This window comes from Antennarius striatus, chromosome 12 (assembly GCF_040054535.1).
Source record: "Antennarius striatus isolate MH-2024 chromosome 12, ASM4005453v1, whole genome shotgun sequence".
Classification (NCBI taxonomy): Eukaryota; Metazoa; Chordata; class Actinopteri; order Lophiiformes; family Antennariidae; genus Antennarius; species Antennarius striatus.
In genome coordinates this window covers 2,378,919-2,405,067 of record NC_090787.1, presented here as the reverse complement: position 1 = coordinate 2,405,067, position 26,149 = coordinate 2,378,919, and the positions used below count along the sequence as shown (strand labels likewise).

At 46.6% G+C, this 26,149-nt stretch overlaps 1 protein-coding gene across 5 annotated transcripts in view; it reads left to right on the top strand.

Moving 5' to 3' along the window:
- The window catches only part of sema5ba (sema domain, seven thrombospondin repeats (type 1 and type 1-like), transmembrane domain (TM) and short cytoplasmic domain, (semaphorin) 5Ba), a 110,571-nt gene extending 87,994 nt beyond the window's left edge, over positions 1-22,577 (top strand). For 2 of the 5 annotated variants that reach the window (XM_068329507.1, XM_068329506.1), the window contains exons 12-22: positions 6,312-6,429; positions 6,974-7,158; positions 7,946-8,089; positions 8,229-8,376; positions 9,016-9,241; positions 9,869-10,084; positions 11,620-11,790; positions 14,863-15,000; positions 16,112-16,156; positions 17,277-17,482; positions 20,079-22,577. In XM_068329507.1, the coding sequence (XP_068185608.1) occupies positions 6,312-6,429; positions 6,974-7,158; positions 7,946-8,089; positions 8,229-8,376; positions 9,016-9,241; positions 9,869-10,084; positions 11,620-11,790; positions 14,863-15,000; positions 16,112-16,156; positions 17,277-17,482; positions 20,079-20,255 (1,774 nt within the window). In that variant the 3' untranslated portion in view covers positions 20,256-22,577. Of the gene's footprint in view, positions 1-6,311; positions 6,430-6,973; positions 7,159-7,945; positions 8,090-8,228; positions 8,377-9,015; positions 9,242-9,868; positions 10,085-11,619; positions 11,791-14,301; positions 14,363-14,862; positions 15,001-15,367; positions 15,943-16,111; positions 16,157-17,276; positions 17,483-20,078 lie in introns of those variants that run through there. The other 3 variants (XM_068329508.1, XM_068329509.1, XM_068329510.1) reach the window with 3 other exon arrangements.
- Positions 22,578-26,149: the final 3,572 nt, after the last annotated feature.

The following is a 26,149-nucleotide window of genomic DNA, read 5'->3' as shown; positions in this document are numbered from 1 at the left end:
CGTGTGAAAATCACCGTCTCGGGATGAGTGAGGGGCGAAACGCTCACCGGCTGTTTGTCCAACCTTCTGTATCTCATCGCTGCTCTCAATCAGGGCCCTCTGCAAGCCACTCAGTCCTTCAATGTCAACTTTATTTTAGCATACATATTACTTGATGCCATTTTTTCATTGTGTGTGTGTGTGTGTGTGTGTGTGTGTGTGTGTGTGTGTGTGTAGCTGTATATGGACGGCAGTCTGCTTTGTGTGATTTGTGTGTGGGTTGGACGAGCTCTCATATGCGCACCGCCTGATGAGTCAGCTCGCTATTTTGAGTAAATCTCAATTCCTAGACACATGGGAGCAGACACACACACACACACACACACATGTACACACACCGCGCATACAGATACATCAGTTGGAGGAAGCGTTGCTTTTAATAAGAAGCGAGCGAGATAATAGACATGGAGAGAGAAGCAGAACCACGGTTCTATTTAAGTCACACCAGGATGGAATGGCGAATCGAGGGCGGCTCCAAGGGCACCGGGAGGGGGCGAAGGGGTTGGGCGTTGAAGGGGGAGGACGGGCCGTCTATAATCTGGTCTGTGGTGCTCTATCTACTGTAAATGCAGTGCACACAAAGGCAACACTCGCTGCGTGTGGACGTAACACCTGTGCTGGTCTGCAGGGACTCCGGCAGGTAGGAGAGGCCAGATGGCCGATATGAGAGACGAGCCAGAGCGGCGCTTCAGCTAATATTTAGATTTACTTTTAATCTGTTGATGGAAGATTAGATCAGCACCCAGCGGAAGACCGTCACCTTTGAGAAGTTCTCCGTGACAGATGCTTTGTGTTAGCGTTCTGTTGAGACTTTTCCTCCAACTCAGGAAGTTCAGGACAATCACTGCCCAGGGGTTCAGGGGGTAAATCAACATCCGTCACTGAAGATGTGTTCACTCTTGAGCCAGAGGGGAGAAGCCAATCCCAATTCAGGGTAGTCTTTCTTCTGATTGGGCCATTGAGCAGCAGGAAGCGGCTCCTCTGATGTTTGGATTGACCTTCAACGGTTGGACAGTTCTTGGACATTACACCTTCCATCAAGTGTTTCATTGGAAGCTTTTGTTTCCTGCAGCAGCTACACACGAAATCTGAAGGTGTTAATCTGCAGGAGCACACCAAGGATGTGGATTATTGACCAACTGAAATCTAGTTTGAGGTGTTGACGTTCTGCTCTGGTTCTCCCCCCATCAGTCTGGGAGGAGAACCACTCCGAACAAAACAAAACCCCAAAACGCCGACCATTATCTGAACACACTCACTGTCATTGTGCCTCTGAATGAGCCTCTCGTCACACCTCCCCTGCATTGTGTGTGTGTGTGTGTGTGTGTGTGTGTGTGTGTGTGTGTGTGTGTGTGTGTGTGTGTGTGTGTGTGTGTGTGTGTGTGTGTGGTCGTTCCATTCACAGGCGTCCGTACATCCGTTCACACACTGATGACAGCTGAATACACTCCGGCGGCTTTACAGCTGGCGACTCATCTGCAGCGTTCAGAGACACGTAATCACAGGAGAATTTACCCACGTAGAGGAGGATGTGTGATTCATGGACCGGTCACAACTCATTCATGAATTATGAAACGGATTAATTCATTGTTGTACAGTCTTCCTGCCTGTAAACGTGTGTGTTTTCAAGAGTTCAAACCCTGGCGGTTCTGCTTACGGCAGCACGTTTGGAAGGAACGCAAAAAAAAAAAACTCAATCGCCTTTAAGTGCTTTTAATGTTAAGCTTTCCTTTGTTATCGATCTGTATGTGTAACCCTGGCAGGCCTGAGGGGGGAATGATATTTACGCCGTCGTCTTTAACCAAAGTGCTTTTCTTGTTACGTCGCTAAAGCTTTTCAGCAGCTGGTGATTTGTGGCTTTTTTGTTGTGCGCTATTGTGTGTTTGCGTACACACAAACACACACATTCCCTGCGTGGTAATTATATTTGACCTGACCTGCCACTTCTGGCTAACAGTCCCACTTTGTCCTCCACCTAACACCTCTCTCTCCATCTCGCTGTCTCAGCGAAGGGATTTATTTTGGTATGTTAGCGCTTCGTTTCCTTTGTTGCAGGTTTGTAATGTAGTCCAACACAATGGTGTTGGTGACACACAACACAACACCTACAAAAGGCGCCACGTTTGAAAACAAGCGCGCCTGCTTTTCCTTTTTTTTTCTGGATTTTGGGTTTGACTCATTTGTCAAACCCGAAAGGCCTCAGATGGGGAATTGTTTCACGCCGACCAGAGTTGGAAGCTGTTTCGAGACGTTTCTTCAGTTGGCGATGAGGAAGGAACACAAAGAAGAAGAAGAAAAAAACCAAAAACAAAACCCACGAGAAACGACTACAAGAGCGAGGCAAAGGAGCGATGCTGAATAAGTGATGAGGGTAACGGTGAGGCGGAGGAAACGGAACAAATCGGGTTTTCTGCGGCGCTCACACATCGGCTTATATAAGACGGTTTGATTGCAGGAGGTAGAATTGTCCTGGTGGTGATGGTTGCATCTCCGCCTGAGGGAGTTAGGCTCAATTTGTAGTGTGTGTGTGTGTGTGTGTGTGTGTGTGTGTGTGTGTGTGTGTGTGTGTGTGTGTGTGTGTGTGATTAACAGTGACCTGGCAGCAGTGATGAGGCCCAGGTGTCTCGCTCCGCCTGCAGCAGGAGTTTAAAACGGCATCAGGAAACAACTAAGTGGCCGTCAAGGAAATACCACTGACTATTAAATCTCTGCTGCAGTCAGTGTGTGTGTGTGTGTGTGTGTGTGTGTGTGTGTGTGTGTGTGTGTGTGTGTGTGTGTGGCTGCCTGTTAAAACCAATGCTCATGACATGCTGCAGCTCTAGTTGCTTTAGAATCCGTCCCCGTTGGGACGTGGACTCCCCGGCCTGCCCCCCTGTGAGCGGGGCTTAAAGGCCTGTCCCCGGCGAACCCAATTTGCCCATCGTCCGACGCTGCCATCCTGTCAGCGGAGCCCCCGGGAGTCCACGGCTGCCAAGCTAGTGTGACCAATCAAAGGAACACTTCACCAGCCAACAACTGCAGAGGGACGAGAGACGGTGACGCACGCCGGATGCATTTATTACCCCGAGATGCGTTCGCTTCCGTGGTCGGCTTTTGTTGTGTCGTCAGTCCGTCTTCTGTCCTGGTCTCTCTCCATTCCCACATCATCTACATGTGAGGGGAAAGAAAATTCTACTCTACAGAACTCCCAGCAGATTTTTCTCAACCTTCTTTCGCCGTCAACCTTCTTATCCATGCGATTGATCGATTCGTTTTGGGTTTATTGGGACTTTTCTTTCTCCTCCTGATAACTGAAGACGATGACACGTCTCAACCGAGTCCAACACTTTTAACAGGTTGTGGATCTTGGAGGAAAGTCGATAAGGGAGACAGAAAGAAAAGGTGGCGTGTTCCCACCGGCGCCGGCGCCAAACATTCGGTTTCCTTCCACCATCCAAGGTCGTGCAGGTTCACCTGTGAATATAAATTCAAAAAGGGACGCGACATCACTTCCATTCCCCAAGAATAAAGTCATAGTTTCATGCCCCGCCTTTCTCGTCTCCACCACCCTGTAATTTCCCTGTGATTTTTTATTTTTTATTTTTTTGCATCTCCGTTTTATTCACCGGGTGCCAGGAGGACAGCAGGCGCTCGCTGGCCAGCGGCCATCTCACTTTTTTGTTTTCTTTTTTTTTTTTTAATGTGAGTTTCTTTTATTTTTCTCCAACCGGGCCCTAATTAGATGTATTAGCGCCCGACTGGTACCGTCGCTGGAGTTGTCACTGTCGGACTCCCAGAATGCTCGGCTCAATCCGGAGAGAGAGAAACCCCCCCCCGGGGGATGGAGAGGAGGAGGAGGTGCAGACACCTGTCGGCGGCGACGGCCTCCTGAAACCGTCTGCGGCGAGGAGATAACGCATCAGCGCTACGGCTAATAATAGCCGCTTCCAGCATCATAATTCATCAGCTCTGATCATCATATTTGCAATTAAACCCTGATGCCCCCCCCCCCCATTTAAGACGAGGTGAACTATTGTTTTTATAGGGCCTGTAATAAAAGAAGACGCTGCTTTTTACAGCTTTCACAAACGATTTAGGACGCCAGTAACACGCCCACAGAGGGAACGCGGCGGGTTGTATCTCCAGTCGCATTGTTACATCGGCCGTCGGGTTTTGCGGTTGTTTAAAAACACGCCGCGTTCTTCTTCTTCTTCTTCTTCTTCTTCTTCTTCTTCTCGGTTTTTGATATAGTTTTTTTTTCTCTCTCCCCTACAGTAAATCCTCTTTTTCTTAAAATCCCGATGAAAGAAAACTTACACGAAGCATTAAAGGCGCCATAAAATGTGTGTCTTTACAAAAAAGCATCGATGGCACCAACGTGAAATTACGCCATCGTTTTGAGACGTTAAACGCCACTTTCAGCGGAACGTCTCGTCTTCCTCAGGTGTTCGTCCTCGTCTTTATTCCCTTGCACCTGCGAGACGCTCCGCTGTGCATGGTGGTTGGAAAGCGAGTGGGCACCTGGTCATTACGCTCTAATGGGTGCCGATCTGCCGCCGTCACAGCCTCCACTCTTCTGGATGTGTGCTCTAAACCAGTTTTGAAACTTTTAAAAGCAGGGATTTAGTCTCAGGAGCTTTAGCTTGTCGACCGGCGACGACGGGTTCAGTTTCAACCCAACGATGTGTGAACGTGGCTGCTTTCCCGCACCCACCTGGGGTAGCTGCTGCTTTATTAACCTGTTTTTGGGTCCATGTGGAAGTTTCAACCTCATCCTCACCTCCATCCGACCAATCAGCCGTCTCTTCCCAGTTGACACTTCTGAGCTGCTCAATCAGGCTGATGATTACTTATTGGTTTCTTTTCCATACGCGGGCCGGCGCCCCAGGCTGGCGAGATCAGCGCTAATTAGTCCTGAAACGTCTCTCACCTTCGTCTGCAGGAGAGCATTATTTATCTTTTGAAACAAGCAATTATTAACCGTTCTGCTCAGCTGCGTGCGCGTGTGTGTGTCTGTGTGTGTTTGTGTGTGTGTGTGTGTGTGATGAAGGTGAGTGTGTCGGAAAGCCAAACACATCCAACAATCAAACGCTCGATATTGTCGACCTTCATCGCCGCGCTCCTCCCTCCTGCTCTTTAATGGACTGTTGGGTTCACTGAACTGTGAATTTGAATTTGAGCTCATTATTATTATTGTTTGGTCTTCATATTGTGTGTGTGTGTGGGGGGAGTGGAGTTGGGATGGGGGGGTAGATCCATCGTCTTTAGAAATAGGGCTTCTTAATTAGCAGTGAATGAAGGAAGTCTTCAGAGAATGTTCTCTTCCTCTCTCTCACCCCTCCTCTGATTGGTCAGTCTTTATCTGAAGGGGGTGGTTGTGGTGGTGGTGGTGGTAGGGGGGTCACTCTTGATGTGCTGGCTATGCAGTAATGACTTTATTGGATGGGAGCCGAGGCGGGGTTGGCCACAGAGCCCCAGACCTGGCACAGAGAGCCGGATCAACACCGGGAGATTCCTCCAGGCTGAAACACGGGGCTCTGCAAATAAACCATGAAGGTTTGAGCCAAGAAGGAAGAAAAAAACCCAAAACAAAGCAAACAAAAACAAGACAACAAGGATTTCTCTTTTCAGCTGAATGGGAGGAAGAGAACTACAACTCTGCGATGAAGGAGTGGAGGAGGATGGATGAAGCGAGAGAGGAAGGCAGGCAGAAGTAAAGTCTATTCAGTGGATGCCTTTATCCCGTCTTCCTGAGGCGTCCAGATCAGCTCTGGTGGCTTAGCCTTGTTATTAACAGCTTTAGATTTAATTAGACATCATTAAGCCTCCATTTTATTGGAGGAGCTTACAAATATTTATTCACTGTTTGGTCGATGTACCGTGTAAAGGTTTTTTCGTTTTTTTCCAAGCTGAGGGATGAACAATGTCCTGAAAGTCTTATTTTGTCCCTTTACTCTTATTTATAATGAACACAAAGCAGGCTGGTGTATTCAGATGTGAATCAGACACAGCGGCGGCATACTTATTATCTTATAATCTGTGGCTCCTATGGATTATTCTCTTCCATGTCACTGTTTCCTTAGGCTTAAAGGGATTTTTAAACCCTTGAACCCTTTTATTGGAGGGGGATGCTGGGCGTCGGTGAGCCTGAAACTTTCTGCAGCCGTGGTTGTCTCCCCAGAGAATGCAGATCGAGCAGACTTTCCAACACTTTTTAACGTATTCGGTCTCCGCGGACCGACTCTACACCTCTCTTTGCTCTGACGACTCCCTTTTCTCTCCTGCTCTTGCAGGCTTTGCTTGGAGGCAAGGGACCCCTACTGCGGGTGGGACTTCAGGCAGCGCAGATGCACCACCCTGGAGGACAGCTCCAACATGAGCCAGTGGAAGCAGAACATCACCGCCTGTCCGGTAAGACGTTTATACAAAAGTAATCCAACAGTCAGCAGGGAATCGGATCAGATTCCCGGTTTGCTCAGGCGTCCTTTGAGAAAACAAGAAAGTCTTCTAGTTCTACAAAAAAGTGTTAAATACATTTAGTGTCCAGATATTAAGTAAAAACATGAAGATTTGTGGTTATATGAGAAGATAGATATATAAAATTTATGCACTTCTATGACCAAACCGGTAGCCATCAATCATTTATGCTGTCTCAGTTTGCAAAGCCTTCTGGGATTTTTCTCCAACCCCTTCATTTTGAGTCTGCATCTGAAAACACTTCTTTTGGAGGGCTTTCTGGAGGGCTACCTGACCACGACCCCTCAATCCCCCAAACACACAAAAGTGAACACCAGGGTCAATGGGTGTATTGGGAATGGGATTGGGAATTCCCAATGGGATTGGGAATAAAGTTGCTCTGTAAACCTTCCTCCTCTGTTCCCTCAGCTGTTACCAACACACATGACCAACATTTGATTAACCCCAACTGGTGTTTTCGTTACATCGATCTCTCCAGTTACGCAACCAGACCACCAACGGAGGTTTCGGACCGTGGACGCCGTGGCAACCCTGCAACAACGACGACGGCGCTGACGGCGTGAGCTCGTGTTTGTGTCGCTCCAGGTCTTGCGACAGCCCCGCCCCCCGATGCGGAGGGAAGACCTGCGAAGGCCCAACCATCGAAGTCTCCAACTGCTCCAGGTGGGGAACGAAATCATTTTTGACGGGTTAGGAGAATGGAAAAATACTAATAAGTTGGGTTTCTAGCCGCTGGGGTTTGGTGAGCTCATCATGTATTCCAGCCCATTGGCCAGACATCACCAGACTGGACTGATTTGAATTCTACAATTGGGCTCATTGAAGGTGTCATTTTCCAAATGAGTCTGGTCCAGGATCAGGAGGACCCGAACATCTTTTCTTAAACTCTGCCATTACAGCAGCTCCGTGGTGATTGAAGCGTTCACCACGGGGCACAAATTTACACGCTGACAGAACGTGAGAAAGATCACAGCCGTGACGAACATTATTAGAAAATGCAGCTGACCTCCAGCGACCTATCCCCCTCCCTCTACCGACAGACGAGCCGGCCAACGGGCCTCGCTGCAAACCCGGTAGAGACGAAGAGCTCGGCACACCTTCATCCCACCGGATAGCTCCGCCAGTTTCAATCTTTGGTGTCGAAACTGAATTGCGCTTTTGCAGAAAGTGGCAATTAAATCATGAGAAGTGCTACCCAGGAACGAAGCACTTAAGCAAATTGAATGAATGTCAAAATGAGCTCCCCGTGTTTTATACTGTTTGTATTTCTCTTTTCAGGCGGTTGGAATCGGAGTCATGATTACCCAAAGTTTCTTTTTTTCCCCCCTCTAGCATTAGGGGAACACCGCGTGAAACAATAACACTAAAAGCCCTGATGAATAATTATGCAAGAGTTGGAAGCATCTTTAAATAGGTTGCTAATATAGTTTCTGTGTCTCTGTTGCCATAGAAATGGAGGCTGGACGCCCTGGTCGTCATGGGGACTGTGCAGCACGACCTGCGGTACGGGATTCGAGCTGCGCCAGCGTTCCTGCAACAACCCCTCGCCCCGACACGGGGGGCGCGTGTGCGTGGGCCCCAGCAGAGACGAGAGGTGATCGGAAGCGGGTGCTCTCACCCCAACTCGGGAAACTTCATCATCATCATCATCATCATCATCACCGACATCTAGGAGTTGAAAAGTTATCGTTTCCTGTCGGTAACTCTTCGCTCTCGCTTTTTTTTCCCTGTAGGTTCTGCAATGAAGGCGCTTCCTGTCCGCAGCCCATCTTCTGGTCCCCATGGGCCTCCTGGACCAAGTGCAGCACCGAGTGTGGGGGAGGGGTCCACTCCAGGGTCCGCACTTGTGAGAACGGCAACAGCTGCCCGGGATGTGCACTGGTAGGACACACACACACACACACACACACACACTCTGACAGGGCTTGAAGGATCGTAGGCAGACATTTATTATATATAGAAATGTCGAACAGAGCCACCGCTGTCAGGAAATGATAAACTATTCATATTGGAGTGTGTGTGAGCTGCCGAACAGCCACGCTTTAATGAAAGGAGGACGAAGTCATTACGAAGGTGAGCCGGTGACGATGTCAGCAGAAACACACTCCGACTTCCAGCTGGAGTGACAGCAGGGTTTTTTGGGGGTTTTTTTAAAAAATACCTGTTTGGTGTCAGTGTGACGAAAGGTAAGAGGTGTGTGTGTCTGGTGTCTCACCGAGAGCCGGACATGAGGTCAACTAGACATGTGACTCTTTCAAGATGGATTCAAAAATTTTCACGCAATCCAAACTCGGACAAAGTTCTCGAAAATGAAGCGATGCCGGTGACCTCCGGGTCGTCCATCGGATGCGAGCGTTACGCCGTAGTGACATTTGTGCACAAGAAAAATCCAAATGTGACGGATAGATTGAAGGACTTTTGATTCTAACGGGGCTTTGACCTTTCCTGTTAGTTCACACCCGAACCAACATTTGATCAAGCTAGCAGAGCGATGATAAAACGTTACGTCAATTCTTCCAGGAGTACAAGGCCTGTAACCTGGAGGCGTGTCCGGAGGTGAAGAGGAACACGCCGTGGACCCCCTGGATGCCCGTCAACGTGACCCAAGGCGGCGCTCGCCAGGAGCAGAGGATGCGCTACATGTGCCGCGCCCACCTGTCCGACCCCCACGAGCTGCAGATCGGACGTAGGAAGGTGGAGACGCGCTTCTGCCCCAACGACGGCACGGCGGCCTGCGCCACAGATAGTGAGTTACCCAGCTGACCCCTCCCACCGAGCCCCAACCGAACCATTATGCTGATGTGGCCCTCAGTGGAAATGAGTTTGACACCCTAGATTTACACCAAATGTAGAATAAATAACAACAAAACCCAAACCCTCTTATCCTTACACGTTATTATTCTACAGGTCTGAGTTTTATTCGACCCTCCTGCAGCGCTGAGCTCACTATTCTTTGACGTGTTGAAAGGCCCCCCCTTTCACACCCGTTAGCTTCTCTACACGCTTGTAGTGATGGTGTCACGCTCCAGCTCCCACACACACACACACACACTAATACAGAGACCGCTACACGGGGTCACACTCCGCTACCCCCCACCACTGGTGGCTTTCTCACGGCCCCCGTCTCCTGAATCGATTACCTGTCTCCCGCTGTCAGACTCCTGGAGGGGCCACATCGGCTCTGACAAACAGGAAACTGTTACATGCATGAAAGGGAGGAGGGTTTGCAGGAGAGGATGTGGGGGGGGGGGTGATCTTCCCGCTGGCAAAGTCATATTCTGTGGGAATTTCTCTCAAAGCGTCTCGGCGCTTCATGTGTCTCTTGGAGTTCTTTCAGCGGTGCGTACTCATGTGACGTGGGGTTTCTTTGCAGCCCTGGTGGAGGAGCTACTCAAGACCCCGGTGGTCAGACTGGCAGGAGGCGCCGGCTGGTCGTCGTGGGAGACCTGGTCGAGTTGCTCGCAGAGCTGCGCCAAAGGCTACCGCACCCGACGGCGAACCTGCGCCGGGCCGGAAGGAAAGAGCGCCCCCGTCGCGTGCCGGGGCTCGCCGGTGGAGTACCAGGACTGTAACGTCCAGGCGTGTCCTGGTGAGTGGGGACACACGGTCATGATAACTTGGAACACGTTCCAGGAGTTTCTCCATGAAGCTCCGAAACTCTGAGATAGAGAACAGATTAAGTCAGTAATTGACTTTTTAGTACTTTTTCTTAAAGGAAAGATATATGCATACTGATAAAAGATGTGGTGGAGATCGGGGGAGGTCAATACTGGTTGTAAAATACTGCTGAGCGGATCATTAGCTTCATTGGCTAATGGTTACCGGCAGCAGCAATGGTGGGTGGGTGGGGGGGTTATCTATTTCAAATCCTAATCTGCTTGGCTGCACTTTTTTTTAAAACCTGTGTAAGGACAGTCACACACACACACACACACACACACACACACACACACACACACACTGACTGGCTGGCATTCAGAAAGTCTTCCAAAGAACTCATCTTAAGTATTCATAACTTGTAAATTCTGAATTAATTCTGAATTGCGACTGTTGGTGCAAAGCTGATCAAATTCCTGCAGCATATTTAAATGTCATTTGTTGATATTCAAAGCTTAGCAACTGAAACACACACACACACACACACACACACGCAACCTAAAGAACCCCAGAGGACACGGCCTTGATAATATCCCACCAGGAAGTAGCCAATCAGGAAGCCTTTCGCCATTAGCGTCAAAGAGCTGATGTCGTGGTTCCTATCCCGGGTAGAAATGAAGGTGAGAAGGACAAGGCCGGAGACGAGAGAACGCGTGCAAAATAGTTCCTGATGATGAGATTAGAGGGGAGGGGGGAGGCCAGAGGAGAGAGAAGGATGGTGTTGGGTTGTGTCTGGAGGAGGTAGAGGAGTGTGTGTGTCTGCAGGTTAAAAATAAAAATCAGAGAGTTGACATTGTATGATTTGAAGAAAGTGTAAAGTCAGCCAAAAGACGTCTAAATCAAGGGTAAAGGTAGTCCCCAACATCTCTGATTCAACAAGTCTCGGCTCAGGTAGGAAGAAGTCCAGACCAAATCTTTCACCAGATTAGAGACTCTCAGAGGTTCCAACCCCTTAACATGCTTGATTTCCAGCCAGGTGAATAAATAAAAGTAAAGCAGACAGTAGAAGAGTCACGAAGACCTGGGTGCTGTCTGTGAGTCGTTGTGTGATTGAGCGAGTCAGACTCCGGCCGGTGAACGGCAGTCGGAGTGTCGGCCGTGCAGAACACCGGCTGGTGAGAGTTCAGTGGTCAAAGCTCGCTCCGCTCTCTGATTCCCGCTAATCCACTCGGCTAATGGAGTTTGCCTGCAGAGCTGGGTGTTACCTGGCAACGCCGCCTCTGTCAGCCAGTCATCCAGTCAGTCGGTTAGTAAGTCACACTTGCCTCATCACAAGAGACGAACGCTTACTGTCCCTCTGGAGGGTGGGATCGATGGAACGATGAGATGAGACAAAGCAAAGTTGACGTAGGATATCATCAAGAAAGAGAAAAACTTTCCCAGAGGGACGTAGAGAGTCCATCTGGTCCTGGATTTGAAGCTTGTTGCTGTTTTTACTATCTGTGTGTGTGTGTGTGTGTGTTGCAGTAAACGGCGCCTGGTCCTGCTGGTCGCCCTGGTCTCCGTGCTCGGTGGGTTGCGGCGGCGGCCACTACCAGCGCACGCGCTCCTGCAACAGCCCCACGCCCGCCAGTGGCGGCGACATCTGCATAGGACTGCACACCGAGGAGGCCCTGTGCAACACACACACTTGCGATGGTGAGGTCGAGCATAAATTCCAACAGTAACGCTGTCGTAGCACCGGCGCTCGAGGCTCCTTCCGCCCAGCCTCCAGGCAGGCAATCATCTCCCACACCGTTTAATTTTCGTGTCGTCCACTTTGCTAAATTGCTTCTTTCATCTTTCCTAATGAATAAACCAGAGCTGAGATGTGGTTTGCAAAAGTATTCAGCCCCCTTGAACTTGTCCACATTTTGTCACGTGACGACCACAAACAGAAATATATTTTATTAGAATTTTATGAGAAAAAACAACCATTCAGAGAAAAGGGGGCTGAGTACTTTTGCACACTGTCCTTTTCAGTTTTTTATTTGTAACATTTTTTTAAAAATCATATATAATTTTCTTTCTACTTCACAATCGTGTGCCACTTTGCGTTGGTCTTTCACATAAAATTCCAACGAAATATATTTAGATTTGTAGTTGTAACGTGACATAATGAGGAAGAAGTTCAAGGGGGCTGAATACTTTTGCAAGCCACTGTATGAAAAGATAAACACAGACCTGCTGACACGACGTCTTCTACCTATATTGTGCTTTTTTTTTTTTTTGCTTTATCCAACCATGGAAGTGATGAGAATTTATCTTTGCTGCCCCCAAGCAAATTAAAAATTAAAAATGTAAATTTCGCAAGCAATTATCTTTCCACAGAAAAAACTAGAGACTCAGTGTGTTGGTGCTCCTTTAGACCAACTAGCAAATCAATTACCAACCAGCAAAATCCATCATGAGTTTCAGTGTCATTAAGACTAAAGCTGTTACCAGCAGGGGTTCAAGTGGTCCGGAGGCGCCTTCGGTAAAGGAATTCATTCATCTGCTAATGTCAAGCTAGCATCTTTCTGCTAGATCCAAGTTTGCGGGGAAAAATCTCAAATATGATTTTATTAAATTGATCATTCCTCCAAACCCATTTTCATGTTGCTTTTATGTATTTGATGAAGTCTCATAAAACTTGGAGTGAAGGTTGTGCCTTTGGCACAGAAGACACCTTTAAATTGAACTTTGAACTTTACTAATCCCCAAATGGCGACATTACATATTACATAATATGTAATTACATAATGCTTTGCTGTGAAACTGGATGGAAGATGAATTACAGATCCAGGTATAGAGACGGATCCTCCATTCCCTTCATATCCACGCAGTTGTCCACCTATAACAAAAAGTCTGGTGACGCCTCTCCTAATTTTTACCCCTCCTCACCGGGGTAAAAATTTCAGTCATAGTTGACCTTTACTTGTCAGATTGCTCACTTTCACCCATGATGGACGTTATAATCCCTCCACATCAGCATAAGTGCAGTTATCCCACTAGTTGGGGCATCTGGGTGTCACCTTTTCTCTAGTGGGCTTTGTTGGGGATATATACCTTAACGGGGTCACATCCACCTGAACACCCTTGCATTGGTGACGCTTTGGCTTTCCCCCCCCCGTGACCCCACACAGCAATTACAAAAGAAAAAAAATATTTTTTCAAGTTTGAGAGTCAGATCTGTTTCACCTCCACTTGGGATGAGGTCTTTTTTACCCCCCTGCCTCCCTCCCTTCATTTGGAGGTCGCCCTTGCATTCCCTTAAGCCTCCCGCCGTGTGATGATAAAATGTGAGGTGTGTAACAACGCCCTCGGTGCCGCCGCCTCCACTCCACTCCGCTTCCACAAGGACAGTGAAATATTCATGAGCTGCCCAACAAAAAAAAAGATTCGCCCAACTCTCATCTGGAGTCGAATATCAAGCGAATTTCCGACATTTTTACACCACACTGTAATTTTCATATTTTATATACTAATTGGAAAAACAACGATGGCCATAGAAGTGATAAACATGTGTGTGTGTCCGCTCCTGTGTGTGTTGTGTTCGGCCCTTGTAACGCCTGAATTAAAGAGTCATTTCCGCTTAACAGTCGTTTTCCTCTCCTGCCTTTCATTTTGAATTAGCCCTCACTTCACAGGAAGAGTGATGCCTGCGTTCATCCTCCTTGGTAATTGCGGAGAAAGAAAGATAAATGTCTTTTTGTCTTGGTCTCTCTGTCTTTGTCGGGATGCGAGTAAGACTCCTCTATCAGGTTAACGTCCTCCTGTTTGACGCGGACCAACACGTCCTGCTGGACCCGTGTTGATCAACTGCCTGCTAAACGAACATTCTGGGCTCCATCCGTCTGCTCGTCATCTGTTATCTTTTTTTTGGGGGGGCCGGGGGGGGGGTCTCGCACACGGAATCAGAGGCGAGCTGGTTGTCAGTCACGGGGATATTTGACGCCCCTGTCGAAGGTCATTTGATGAAAGTGTCCGGCAGTAATGGAGGACGACGGGAAAGGCTGAAACACGGCGACGGAATACTAATGAAGATCTCCGGGTGGGTTCATTACAATCACACGGGTTGTCTGGGTCGCAAAAAAAAAAGAAAAAGGAAAGGATCCAATTAAAATACGGTTGCCGTGATGCGGCGGTATCAAACCCGTCTCAGGTGGTTGGTGTGTTGTGTGGATCTAGATGGCTGCGAGGCGAGAAGGGATGGAGCGGCCTTTCAATGAACACCGGACGGATGGGACAGGTAAAGAGATGCCCGTCCTCTGCCTCTACTCTACGCCTCTCTGCCAAATTTGCACACTTGAGAGCACACTGAATAACAAAACCAACTTTTCCAAACGGCCATTCATTGCAGGAGAATACGCTCACTCCACTCAAGTGTTCTGAGTGCATGGATGGAAGAAGGAGGAGCTGAGGGTTGGGAGTTTCCTCTTTCCTCTTGGGTTAGGGGCTTTTGTTCGCTGGTTGGTCGCCCGCTGCAGGGAAACGGGACTAAATTGGCTGGAGAGAGAAGCGTCTGCTCTATGCACTAAACAAACCTCTGGTGTCACTCTTCCATACTTGTTTACATCGCAAACACGTTTTGATGTGTCTGGACTTCTTTTTTGTGTGTTTTTTGGTGGGGGGCCTTGCTGGGAAGGTCAGTTTCCAATGTTGGCACCATTGGATTCCACGCCGTCTGGATTCGATGCGGTGTTGTGTTCGTTTGGTTTTCTATTGATTTGCTCTTTTCTCTGTGTCTAGGTGGCTGGATGGCCTGGTCGCTGTGGTCGGCCTGCGATGATTCAGGCTTGCAAATGAGGAATCGTGTTTGTGGGGCTCAGGGCAACATCCCTTGCGTGGGGAACAGCACTCAGCGTAGAGACTGCAATGAAATACCCGGTGAGTCAGTCCATCCTCAGACTCTGCAGCCTCTTTTCAAGGTCGCCCTGACAGGTCGACGTGTCGCAACTTAAATGTTCCTGGAGAACGATTCTCTTCTGCCAGGAGACGAGACGGGTTGCCTTTGGGTTTGGAAATGTTTGGTCTTCAGTCGGGGTTCTAGAAGCGTTTTTGGTGTGGAAAGCGGAGTAGGTGGTTTGTTTGCCTTTCCTGCGGCTTTGTCTTTTTAAAAAGCGGATTTGACATCCTCCATGCTTGCATCACAATGTCCATTAGCTGTCCACGGCATTACTTTCCGCATTTGCGGCCCACAATCCTCTTTGTGCGCTACTACTAATTAAGCATAATTCAATTCATATGAATCCAGCAGTTTTAGCGATTGGCCCCATTAGCCTCGGCGCACCTCGATATGCTGATGACGATGTCAGAAAGTTTCTCCTGAGATGATCTTTCATGGCCCACCAGCGTTGACCTCTCCACGCTCAGAATCTCTAATGAGCACAGATGAATGGGGTAAATATTAATGGCTTGTCACAACACCAAAATCGCTGCATATTTCAATGGGGCGATGGATGGATTTTTTTAAGGTCACTGGCAGAAGGGGAGTTGGCTCTGAGGAGGCTGAAAAATTAGGTCAAAAAAAATTAATGAGGAAACGTAGCTGTGGTTTAAAGTCTGCTCACGGAGGCATCGACCCGCTCTGCTCCCCTCCAGGATTTGGAGGTAACAACACGCTTTAAATTACCGTCCTGCCGTCAAGTGTCTCCGACAGCAGCGAGGGAGGTTAAATCTAACAGAGCGGCGCTTTTTATCTCGCTCAACGGTCAATTTTACTCTTAAAAGTTGAGAAAATGATCTGGGGGTTTTTGTTGTTTTTTTGTTGTTTTTTAAAAACCCCTCGACATTCATGTAATTGTTTTTATGACATTTCAATTTCTCATTCACCGTTTTTGTCTCTGCATGTGTCAACTTCCCCGATGTTACATGATGTCTGTGGTTTGCGTGTTCCAACAGCTGTTTCTCCAGTGAAATGTGCATGTGTGTGTGTGTGTGTGTGTGTGTGTGTGCATGCGTGTGTTCGTCTGACCCTGTGTTCCTCTCCCCTCTGCAGTCATTCTCCCTGCATCTGGTTTTGATAAGGACCAACACTGTGGGGGTGAGTAGACACACAACTGCCTTCGTTTTGTTTCTGCATGTCGAGGTCCTCACGTGTTTCTGCACACGTCTGTCTACGATGTGTTTTCATGCATTATATGTGCATTTTCATGTGCATGTTGCTTTTGATGAACTCCTTCATCCGATCGAGAGGAAGAAGAAATATTTTCTTGCCCCGTGTGGTTTTACTGGAACTACCCGACGTGCAAAGATTAGCCAGTGGATAACAGCAAACAGAGATGTAACGAGCGCAATTTCTCTCCATGTGTCATGAAATAACCTTTAAAAGAGGTAATTTTCCCTCGGATGCTCACAGGTTGTTAGACTTGTTGAAGAAACTTCACTTCTCCACTGGGATCTTCTGTTTGCCGTCCTCATCGACAGCGTCTTCCTCCCCTGCTAGCGTTCTTACTGGTCACATTAACAAAGAGGTTTTCCACTGGCGGTGTCCAGCAATTAAAATAATTACAGTATTTTCCGCACTATAAGGTGTACTGGACTATAAAGCGCATCTTCAATGAATGGCCTGTTCTAATTTTTTCATATATAAGGCGCACTGGAATATGAAGCGCACTGTCAGTCTGAGAAAAGTAAAGGCTTTTAGGTGCACCTTATAGTGCGGAAAATACTGTAATCAAGTTATTCTTGATCAGTCATGATTAATCAGAAGGTTACGTTTTACGTGTGCTTTTTGGAGGATGAATGCGTGAATCAAAAGTTTGTTGGTTTGCAACTTTATAACAGTTTGGTTTTAATCATTTCTTTTCTGGGAGTTAAAGTCTCCACAGAGTTAAAGTGCCGTCATCGATTAGATGTTATAATGATGAATTTAGGGTTGCTTAGTGATGCCCGTGCAATAATACATTGTTCTTCCTTGTTGGGTGCAATCTGACTTTTCTTATCACATCATGTATACAGTCTTGGAACTGGTTTGGAAAACCGACGACGACCCAGAAACCACTCGAGTTCTGACAAAAATGTGTTGTGCGAGTGTGGGATTAACTCGGGGATGCTGAAGTTGCATCGTAACCAACAGTCGTTTTAAGACACCTCTAACAACAGGACGCAATGAGGAACGCCGAGCTTCCATTAACAGTCCACGCATATTCTTTCTTTCCCAGCGTTCACCTCCATCCACCTGATCGCCACCGGTGTTTCCTGTTTCCTCGGGGCGGGGCTGCTGTCCTTTCTGATCTACGTCTACTGCCAGCGTGTCCATAAGCCGTCACAGGAGTCGGCCATCATTCACCCAACCACCCCCAACCATCTCAACTACAAGGGCAACACCACACCAAAGAATGAGAAGTACACGCCCATGGAGTTCAAGGTATCTCACCCCAATGGCAGCATTTTTTAAAATAATATCATACCAATAAAAGAAAGTAGGAATATTAGTATTTATAGTGTTGCTTATTTGTGTTCTCTCTGGCGCAAACACACAATATAAACGCTGAAGGTTCAAGGGCAACGAATGTGATTCATGTTTTATTTTGAGTCTTTATTCATGAATTTATCTCAATAGAGCGCTAACCACAGAAGACGAATTACCGTTCATTTTCATTCCTCCGTGCTGCCTTAAGGTTGGGCTGTGGGCTCGAAGCCATTCTACCTGCCCACAAAGCAAATCCTTGTTAATGGGCCCCATTAGCTTTCTGAAGCATTGCTCAGTCCTTAACCTCCCGCTGCTATTGGTACAGACTTTGCTTTCACATTTACAGAAAGTCAAGAGACTCTTTTATATATAGGTTTATAGACTTTTGGAAAATTTAATCCGCTATTTTCTACAATGCCTTGTGTTTTGCTCACCAGGTGACTGAAGATAATTCAGCCGAGGGAGGTTATTGCTGACTTTTCTGTCTGAAGTTATACGGGTTAATCGGCTGTACGTAAATGAGTTTTCTAAGCCCAGAACCAAAAAGTTTGGTGTCTTCATGGATGTAAGTTTACAACGCAGCTATAAACTTTTGGGTGGAGTTCAAACAATTGATCATTTGATGAAAATACAACCTGAATAAACAAGTTCCGTCATCGATTAGCTGCTCCGTTGCACCAGTGTTGTTACGGTTGCTCATTGATGTCCAGTGTTAGCCGATCAAACTGTCCTAGCATCTGCCAGCAGCTCGGCTTCCTTTGCCTTTTCACTTCCAAACTTGTGAATTTTTTTCACACAACGATTGGCTCAAAGGTGGCAGCTAGCCAGCTAGAACGGCTCGTCTGGACAGCGACTTCGAGCTCCTACGATAACGGACCTGCACACAAATCGGTTAGGGAGTACGGATAGTTTGGATATTATAAGCATTAGCATTCCCTCAAGTTTAGTTTGAGACTTCCGTTGAAGTCAAAGTCCTGTTCTGGGATTTTCACATTTTTGAGTTTTTCAAATGGAGTCCTGCGACTTTCCTCCAGCGCAGCAGTGCCAAAACACCAGAGATCCCCTTTAATCACCATCCAGCTCCAGCAATCTGCTCCTGTTGCTGTGTTCCACGTTACGTCTGTACTAACAAGCTCTTTTACAGCTCACCGTCCTGCTTCTATTTCCTATTGAGCCGCTGACATATGGCTCTAATTACCTTTGATCACTGTACCGTTAAAGTCTTGCTTCAACCGCACGCAAGCAAACATTGTCAGTCGACCATTTCGACTCCGGTAAACTAATGTTTACCTTCACAACCGTCCGGACAGAACATGAATTCCCGTCTCTGCAGTGATAAACCTTTAGTTTATGGACGTATTACTCAGTTCTGGTGGGAAGATTAAATCTTTATGTCATTTCAGCCGATGTGTTCCATCGGGGGTTTGTCTTAACACCTACGGTCCTACATAAGCAGCGCAGGGATGCGGTACGTAACCAGGGCGACCTTGCGTTTGCGATGGGGTCAGCCTCCTGATACTTGCTGTCCTTGCTGTTATTAGTGTTGCGGCGAGGGAAGTGCGCTGACAACCTTCGCGGTGCTGAGAGCCTGAACTCATTAGCTTTAATGACCAGAAGGGGACAGACTGTGTTGGATGCTTCTGATGTCACTGTGTGCTAATACATCAGTGTTTATCCAGCAGGTTCCCTCTCCTCCAGGCCAATTTATGATACCCAGCGTTGTGTATTTCACCGACTCTAACCTGATTATCTCCCTGCCTCTGTCCCCAGAGCTGTTCAGATGGATTACATTAGTCTAATGGTTCCCCTGGAAAGTGTTTCACCTTATGGTTGGCTTTTACCAGAGAATCAGCGATTGCATTAGAATAAAATGTGGATTTTAGACTTGTTTTTATTACAGCGAGCTGTAGTGAATTCCTGCCATCTCTTGTATTAGTGGACTGAATGTGCTTGACATGAAATAAATTCAATTTGTTACCCTTTTTTTTTGTTTTTTTTTTCCGCTTTTGGTTATGAATTCACTTACAGCACGAAAGCCATACCCTCGAGGATAGAGGAGTCAACGGGTGAATAAAATACCTGCTGATGTGATAGAAAAAACACACCATCGTGTCCATATTTAAAAAAAAAAAACTGATTAGCCTATTCTGTCGCTACTTTACTCCTCTAGATATTTGAATGAAGTGCGGAGAAAAGAAAATCCGCTTTTATAACAGACGTTCTTGTAGTAAAATTAGCCGATCTCTTCACTAAAACCCAAAATTGATTTCAGAAAATCCCAGAAAAAAAATCATTTGGTGTCTGTTTTTGCGGTTTCTCTTACTTTGAATGCGGTTCATTACATGGGGAATACCCAATAAATGCTTCCTTGTACCGGGAGTATGAAGCCACAGGAAGTAGAATAGGGGATTTGTTTATTGGGGGTTCGATGCTGGACTCCTAGGAGGAGCAACTCTCTCCCAAAATTCTGAACTTCCCTTTTCAAGCAAACTTGAACCATTTTTTGAGAACAAACATCCGATTTAAACTTCTCTTTGCTTTGTCCTTCCAGACGCTGAACAAAAACAACCTGCTGCCGGATGAAAGATCAAACTTCTACCCAACGCCGCTCCAGCAGACAAACGTCTACACCACCACCTATTACCCCACCGCCCTGGGCAAATACGACTACCAGCCTAATTCTTCCCCTTCACCGTGCAGAACCTACAACCACAGCAACAACAGCTGAGACACGCCCCGTTGATGGCTCGCCAAACCGCCCTTCCGCTGCCCCCAAAGAGGACACCGCCGCCCCACCATCCACGGTGACACAACACCAACCGGAACATTTCTCAGAGCTCGGCTGGATTTCCTCCGTTCAGCATCGCCCCTCTCCTCGCTCTCATCCCCAACATGTGCAAGGGTTTGTGACTCAAAGGGCATTTTTGGAACTTTCCATCAGGAGGTTCGGACTACAAACGCCACGTCCCGGTGCCGTCGGAGGGGGGTAACCCAGCTGGAGGCGTGTTATTCTAAGGGATACTGGGGCATGGAGACTCCAGCAGGTTGACCTTTGGCTTTAGACCTGTGGTTTTGACCACAACACCTCAGCATGACGCCTGAGCCAAACATCAACACATGCGGAGACGGACATAAACAGAATATGATATAAAATCTACCACAGACCTCTGGATCCGGGTCACCAGGTCAAGCCTCTCCCTTACAAACAACATTCCCAGCCTGTTACAGACTTATAATGGACAACAAAAGCACTGAAAACTAGCATCCAAAGGAAAAAGCTCATCCGAGTCCGGGACGTAAACTAGAAAGACTTCCGCTTGGTCTCAAGAGGTGGAAGGACTTCAGAGTTTTTGGCTGGCTGTTGAAAGGACGGTAAACATCAGCCTGCGTTGAGGAAATATTCTGTAAATCTGCTGGTGATCAAAGTCACACACCTTTTGGGACAAGAGCTGGAGGGACGAACTGTACATAAAGCTTTGGGAAAGCCTTGGTGCCTGAATGCAAAGGAGGGCGAGGGCGAGACGTGTTTCCTTCTTCTTCTGATTGATTTTGTTTTCTTTCCAAGAACAATAAAGACTTCTGAAAGGGAATCGATTGATTCTCCAATTGATTCTCCAATGGATGCATCAATCCTACTGAGTGCTAAACGGCGCGGCGGTCATATCAAATATGGCCGACGTGCCGAAACAAACCAGATTGGGTTTTCTATGATGGTAGAATAAGCTAAGTAGACTGGCACTTGTTCTTTTTTTTAATGTTCATTTATTTTTTAAAGGTCATGTCCGTCATATTGCCAGATGAGCCGTAGCATAGGAGGAAACGTTTCGTTACTTAAGATAGATGATTAATTCTTGTTTCTCTAATGTCATGCATTCATGCATTACTTTGTTTTCCTCAGAAATGTCTTTTTTTGACATTTGGTCACCGTTCCATCGTCATTCCATGAAATGTTAACACGAATATAAAACAATAAAAATGACTTTTTTTTCTTTCTTTTTTTTACAAAGAATGCCTGAATGTCGCTTGAAAACAAATTTAAAAATGATGCTTACGTAGAGATTTTGCTTGTTTGAAAATGAAAATGGGTGCGTGGATGTGTTTCCATGCAAACACACATACTGTACTCTATTCTCTGTGCTTCTGGATGCCTAAATGGAAAGAAAAAACTGTATTTTGTACGATGTAAATGCTTTCATACACTATATATACGGAGATCTGTAAAGGTGATTTATTTGTGTACTTTTTTTTTAATTCTTTGTTTCACCAGATTCTGTCGCTGACATTTAAGCATTTTTTGTATATTTCATGTACAAGATGTTAATCATTGTAAGTTAAGCGTCACGCCTTTGATTCGTGCAAAGTTGGAACGGACACTATTTATAGTCAAAGGTTGGTTTATAAGGGGCATTTTCACAGCTATATTTTACTACGATCGCCTGACGGACGAATGCTGATCCAGCAACGCTTTTTACGTTCAGCTACTGTACACACGCACGAGACGAGAGCTCTATCTGTATATAGGAGCGGTGGTCTTCTGCAGCCCATCCAATGACCCTGCAGAACCCCCCATGTAAATGTGTCTGTATATTGTATAGCTAACACTGTTTGTTAAAAAAAAAAAAAAGTTTAAAAAAAAAAAAAAGCCTTGTAGTTGTTTTAAAAAAAAACAAAACTGCAGCAGCTCAGTAAACATCGGTCGTGGGGTTTGTTTGGGGACAGAGCTCCACAATCAGACCACCTGTGGCTTATTTCAGCTGCACAAACATCGGATTTCCACATTAAAACTGATTGTGTAGCACTGATAGTGTCAAAGATCCAACACAGGAACTGAACTTCTTCAAGTCTTCATGTTAATAAGACTCTGGTCACCTGATCAGTGAATCTTGAGCTCTGTTCCCTGCAAGGTGAGGCTCTGCCCTTCTATGCAACTTACCAGGTGTACTTTTAGACCTGTCATGTTAGACTGTAATCACTGCCTTTTAGACACTGTGAATTTTTGGTACCCTATATTTTTGTATATTGTACATTATAAAGGATAATAAACCTTGATGCCAACATCATGGGTGTGGTCTTGGGTCTGTCGGAGGTGAACGTTTTTGCAGAGGAAACAGCCTCTGAATGTTTCCCATGTCTTCTAATGAAGGTGTGGATTCTAGTTGAAGGTATTTTTGACCATTTTTTTCTGTACCAAACATCCCCACTTCAGTCTAGTATGATGGTTTTCAATCATGGACAGCCCACTTTAAATCACATCAAAGATTTTCAAATAATGTTCAGGTCTGGGGCTGAGATGGCCGTCCCAGATGATTGTACTTTTTCTATTTTTCCCCTAAACCATGATGTTGAACCATCTCTACTTTCAGGTTCATTTAAGTTGTTTTCCAAGCTCCCATGTTGCCACTCTGCAGAGTAGAGGCAAAAGGAGGACGACTGGTACCTATCCACCTTAAATACCCTTCCTCTCAATTGGCTTCACCTGTGTGCACAGGTCAACGATCAACGAGCTAATCAAACAAACTTTGTGTTCCAATAATACCTAAAGCCGGTATGCAAATCTATAAAACAACACAGGTGCCCAAATTTATGCACCTGCCTGTTTTTGTTTCAATAATTATTGCACACTTTCTGTAAATCCTATAAACTTTATTTCACTTCCCAAACGTCACCGTGTTCGTCTGCTTTATGATATATTTAACTGAAATTGTTGATCTGAACAACCAGTGTTTTATAAAGGAAAATCTTGAAAATGTGTGGTTTATGCCTTCATTTTTAAATCAAGAGTTGACATGCACGACCTAAAACAGACAATATAAACTTTTATACAACATTAATGTTCAGATTTTGATTCAGTCCTGATAAGATTCAGGGAGAAATGACACCGAACGTGACTGGAGCTCAATTCCACCCTCAAGATGCAAATAATTTAGAATGACTTTAATGAGTTCATGTACCATCCAACCAATTTGGAGTTTCTCATTCCAGTTTCTGTTTTTACAGTGAAATAAACAACTTTATGTGTGACATTTACTTAAGGGCAGGTATGAATAATTCTGAATTTACTCCAAGTTTAGGTTTCTCTTCACTCATTAACTGAAAATCCTGAATTTTTCTAAGAGACACTGAGGATGTTGCGGTCACTGGGGGTCATGGGTTACTACAAATCCTTTTGGAGCGTTGCCAAACACAAACTTTGTGTTACAGTACACCCAAAGAATCTTTTCTGATGGCGTTGTGGTTTCTGCTTTATTTACTGAAGACGTCCGGATGTGTTTTCCATCCAGCGCATCTGGACATTCCTGCAGGTAGGATGCAATCATGAGGATGTTGCACTTTTACTTCACGCCGCAGAAGAATCCGAACCTTCCAACTGGCTAAGAAGCTAAAATCTATTTAAAAAAAAAAAATATATATATATATATATATATATATATATATATATATATAAATGAGATTACACATCCACTTTAAAAGATGAGATGACCTCACTGTGACAGCACATCCCATACTCCACCTCGGGCCTGCGGAGCTCCGCTTCCACTCGTATAGATGTCAGAGACGGGCATCTCCCGTATGAATGATGGCGGCGCTGCTTCCCTTCCCGTACGAGGTCGGGGGAGATGGATTGGGAATGCGAGGCGAGGAGTCAGGGAGTGTCCAGACGAGCGCCGGTGGATCGCTGCTGGTGCCGGTGGCCGGGACACCAGTGCTCCATCATTACACCACAGAGGCTCTGCTGCTGTGCAGCGAAAACCAACCCAACGCTGGAGAAGAGCTGCTGTCAGAAAATCAGATGGACTCCCTCACACCGAAAGAACGGTTTGCATTTGGTCCAGAAAGCGTCCCCCCCCCAATCTGAACCTCTCAATTACAGAGAGCCTCCTCCTGGCGTTTTTATTAATGGTCGCCATGAAAGCATTAATCAGTTTGCATTCTGCTGACAGACGGCCGCAATGATCGACAGTCTGGCTGACAGCCGAGGAGAGGTCGCCAAGGAGGCCACGAGCCGGGGGGGGGGGGCACTCAGATAAGATGGTGGTGGTGGTAGTGGGGGGGGTGCTTCCTCTCCGCGGCGGTGAGGAACGAGACTAACGGGAGAAAACGGACAAAACAGCTCAGCGATGATCACCGGCATTAATGAGTGTTGTTAAAGCAGAGATAGCCGCGTGACAAATGGGGGGGGGGGGCTACGCTGAGTCACATTCATCATGAATTATCTGGGAATTATTGGCTACCCGAAAGGTATTGTCGTTGAGGCCAGGCGTCGCTAAGGTGTGTTTGATTCTGGATTTAATGGTGCTAACTGCAGGGACCTTGGATGGTAAATTGTTATTTAGGCAAAAAAAAAATTAGGAATTAATAAGAAACTGAAACCGGGTTACAGAAAACTGCGTTGGTCCTCCTCATGAACCTAATTTGTTTGATTAGAGCTCAAATACTCAACATACAGAACGTAAAACACTCATTAGAGCTGCGCTAATTTATTTTATTATCACCGAGGAGCCAAACAGAACTCTAGAACGTGCTGCCCAACAAAGGCCTGATAAACTAACGCTGTATAAACCCGCTAGGACTCAGGTAACTGAATCTGGGGAGACCAGGAAGTGATGAGGGTCTCTGTAGGGACCCTAATGCTTGGTTTGCCTTTCTTGATTTTTACCCGACTAAGCTGCGCAGGTGGGGGTGGGAATTTTGCCACAACTTCATCTTTTCCCGCAAAGGAAAAGGTCAGGAGAGGTCAAAACTCCGGCAGTACTTTTTATATGAAGAATCACATCATAATCAGACCGACGTGTTTCAGCTTGGGGTCACATGCAGGGTCATCCACACTTGACTGCAGCCCGGCGTCGCTCTGAGACTCCTCACACCCCAACGGATGTTTATTCCACGTTTACAGCCAGAGCAGACGCCGGGGTTTTTTTAAATTTATTTAATTTTTTTTTGAAGAATATTGTCCGCCGACAGACGACAGACGCGTCCTGTGTTCTCGCGCAGCGGGAACAGGATGGGCAGATCACACGACGTCTGAAATGACTCCTGGAGCATCGTCTACGGGGATCCTCCTCCATCAGGAACCAGGGGTAATTGTTTCAAAGGATGCGTCGGTTTTGCATTAATCCAGGGCCCCATTTGTTGAAACGGGGCCCTGGACAAAGCCTGTCTGGGAGGAACTCCAAGGGGATTGGTTGTATTTGGAAACCTTCTACCGATGTCGTTTCCACACTTACCAAGAAAACCGGCGCAGACACTCCAGCCTGGATGTGGTTTCACCGACGCTGTCGCTGCCTGAAACAACCCCCCAGGACTGCAGCGCTGCATTTATTTAACGTTTAGCTTACAAGTCAAAATTGGATGCTTTTGAAAAACTTACCCCCACCGGTAATTATCTGGAGGAGGCGCTGGGATGCTCTCCTTGCATTTCCTCACGAAAGGACAGGTTAACGGTGACTCGGTTAACCTCGGTGGACAGAGAGAGATGAGACCAAGAGATCGAGCCGGCATTGATGGAGGGTCTCCTCCTCCTCCTAATAAAGCAGGGAGGGGAGACTAAATGATGGTAAATCACCCCCCCCACCCCCCTGGATGCATCCCTCTCCAACATTTCTACGGTTCTCGCTTGGAGCG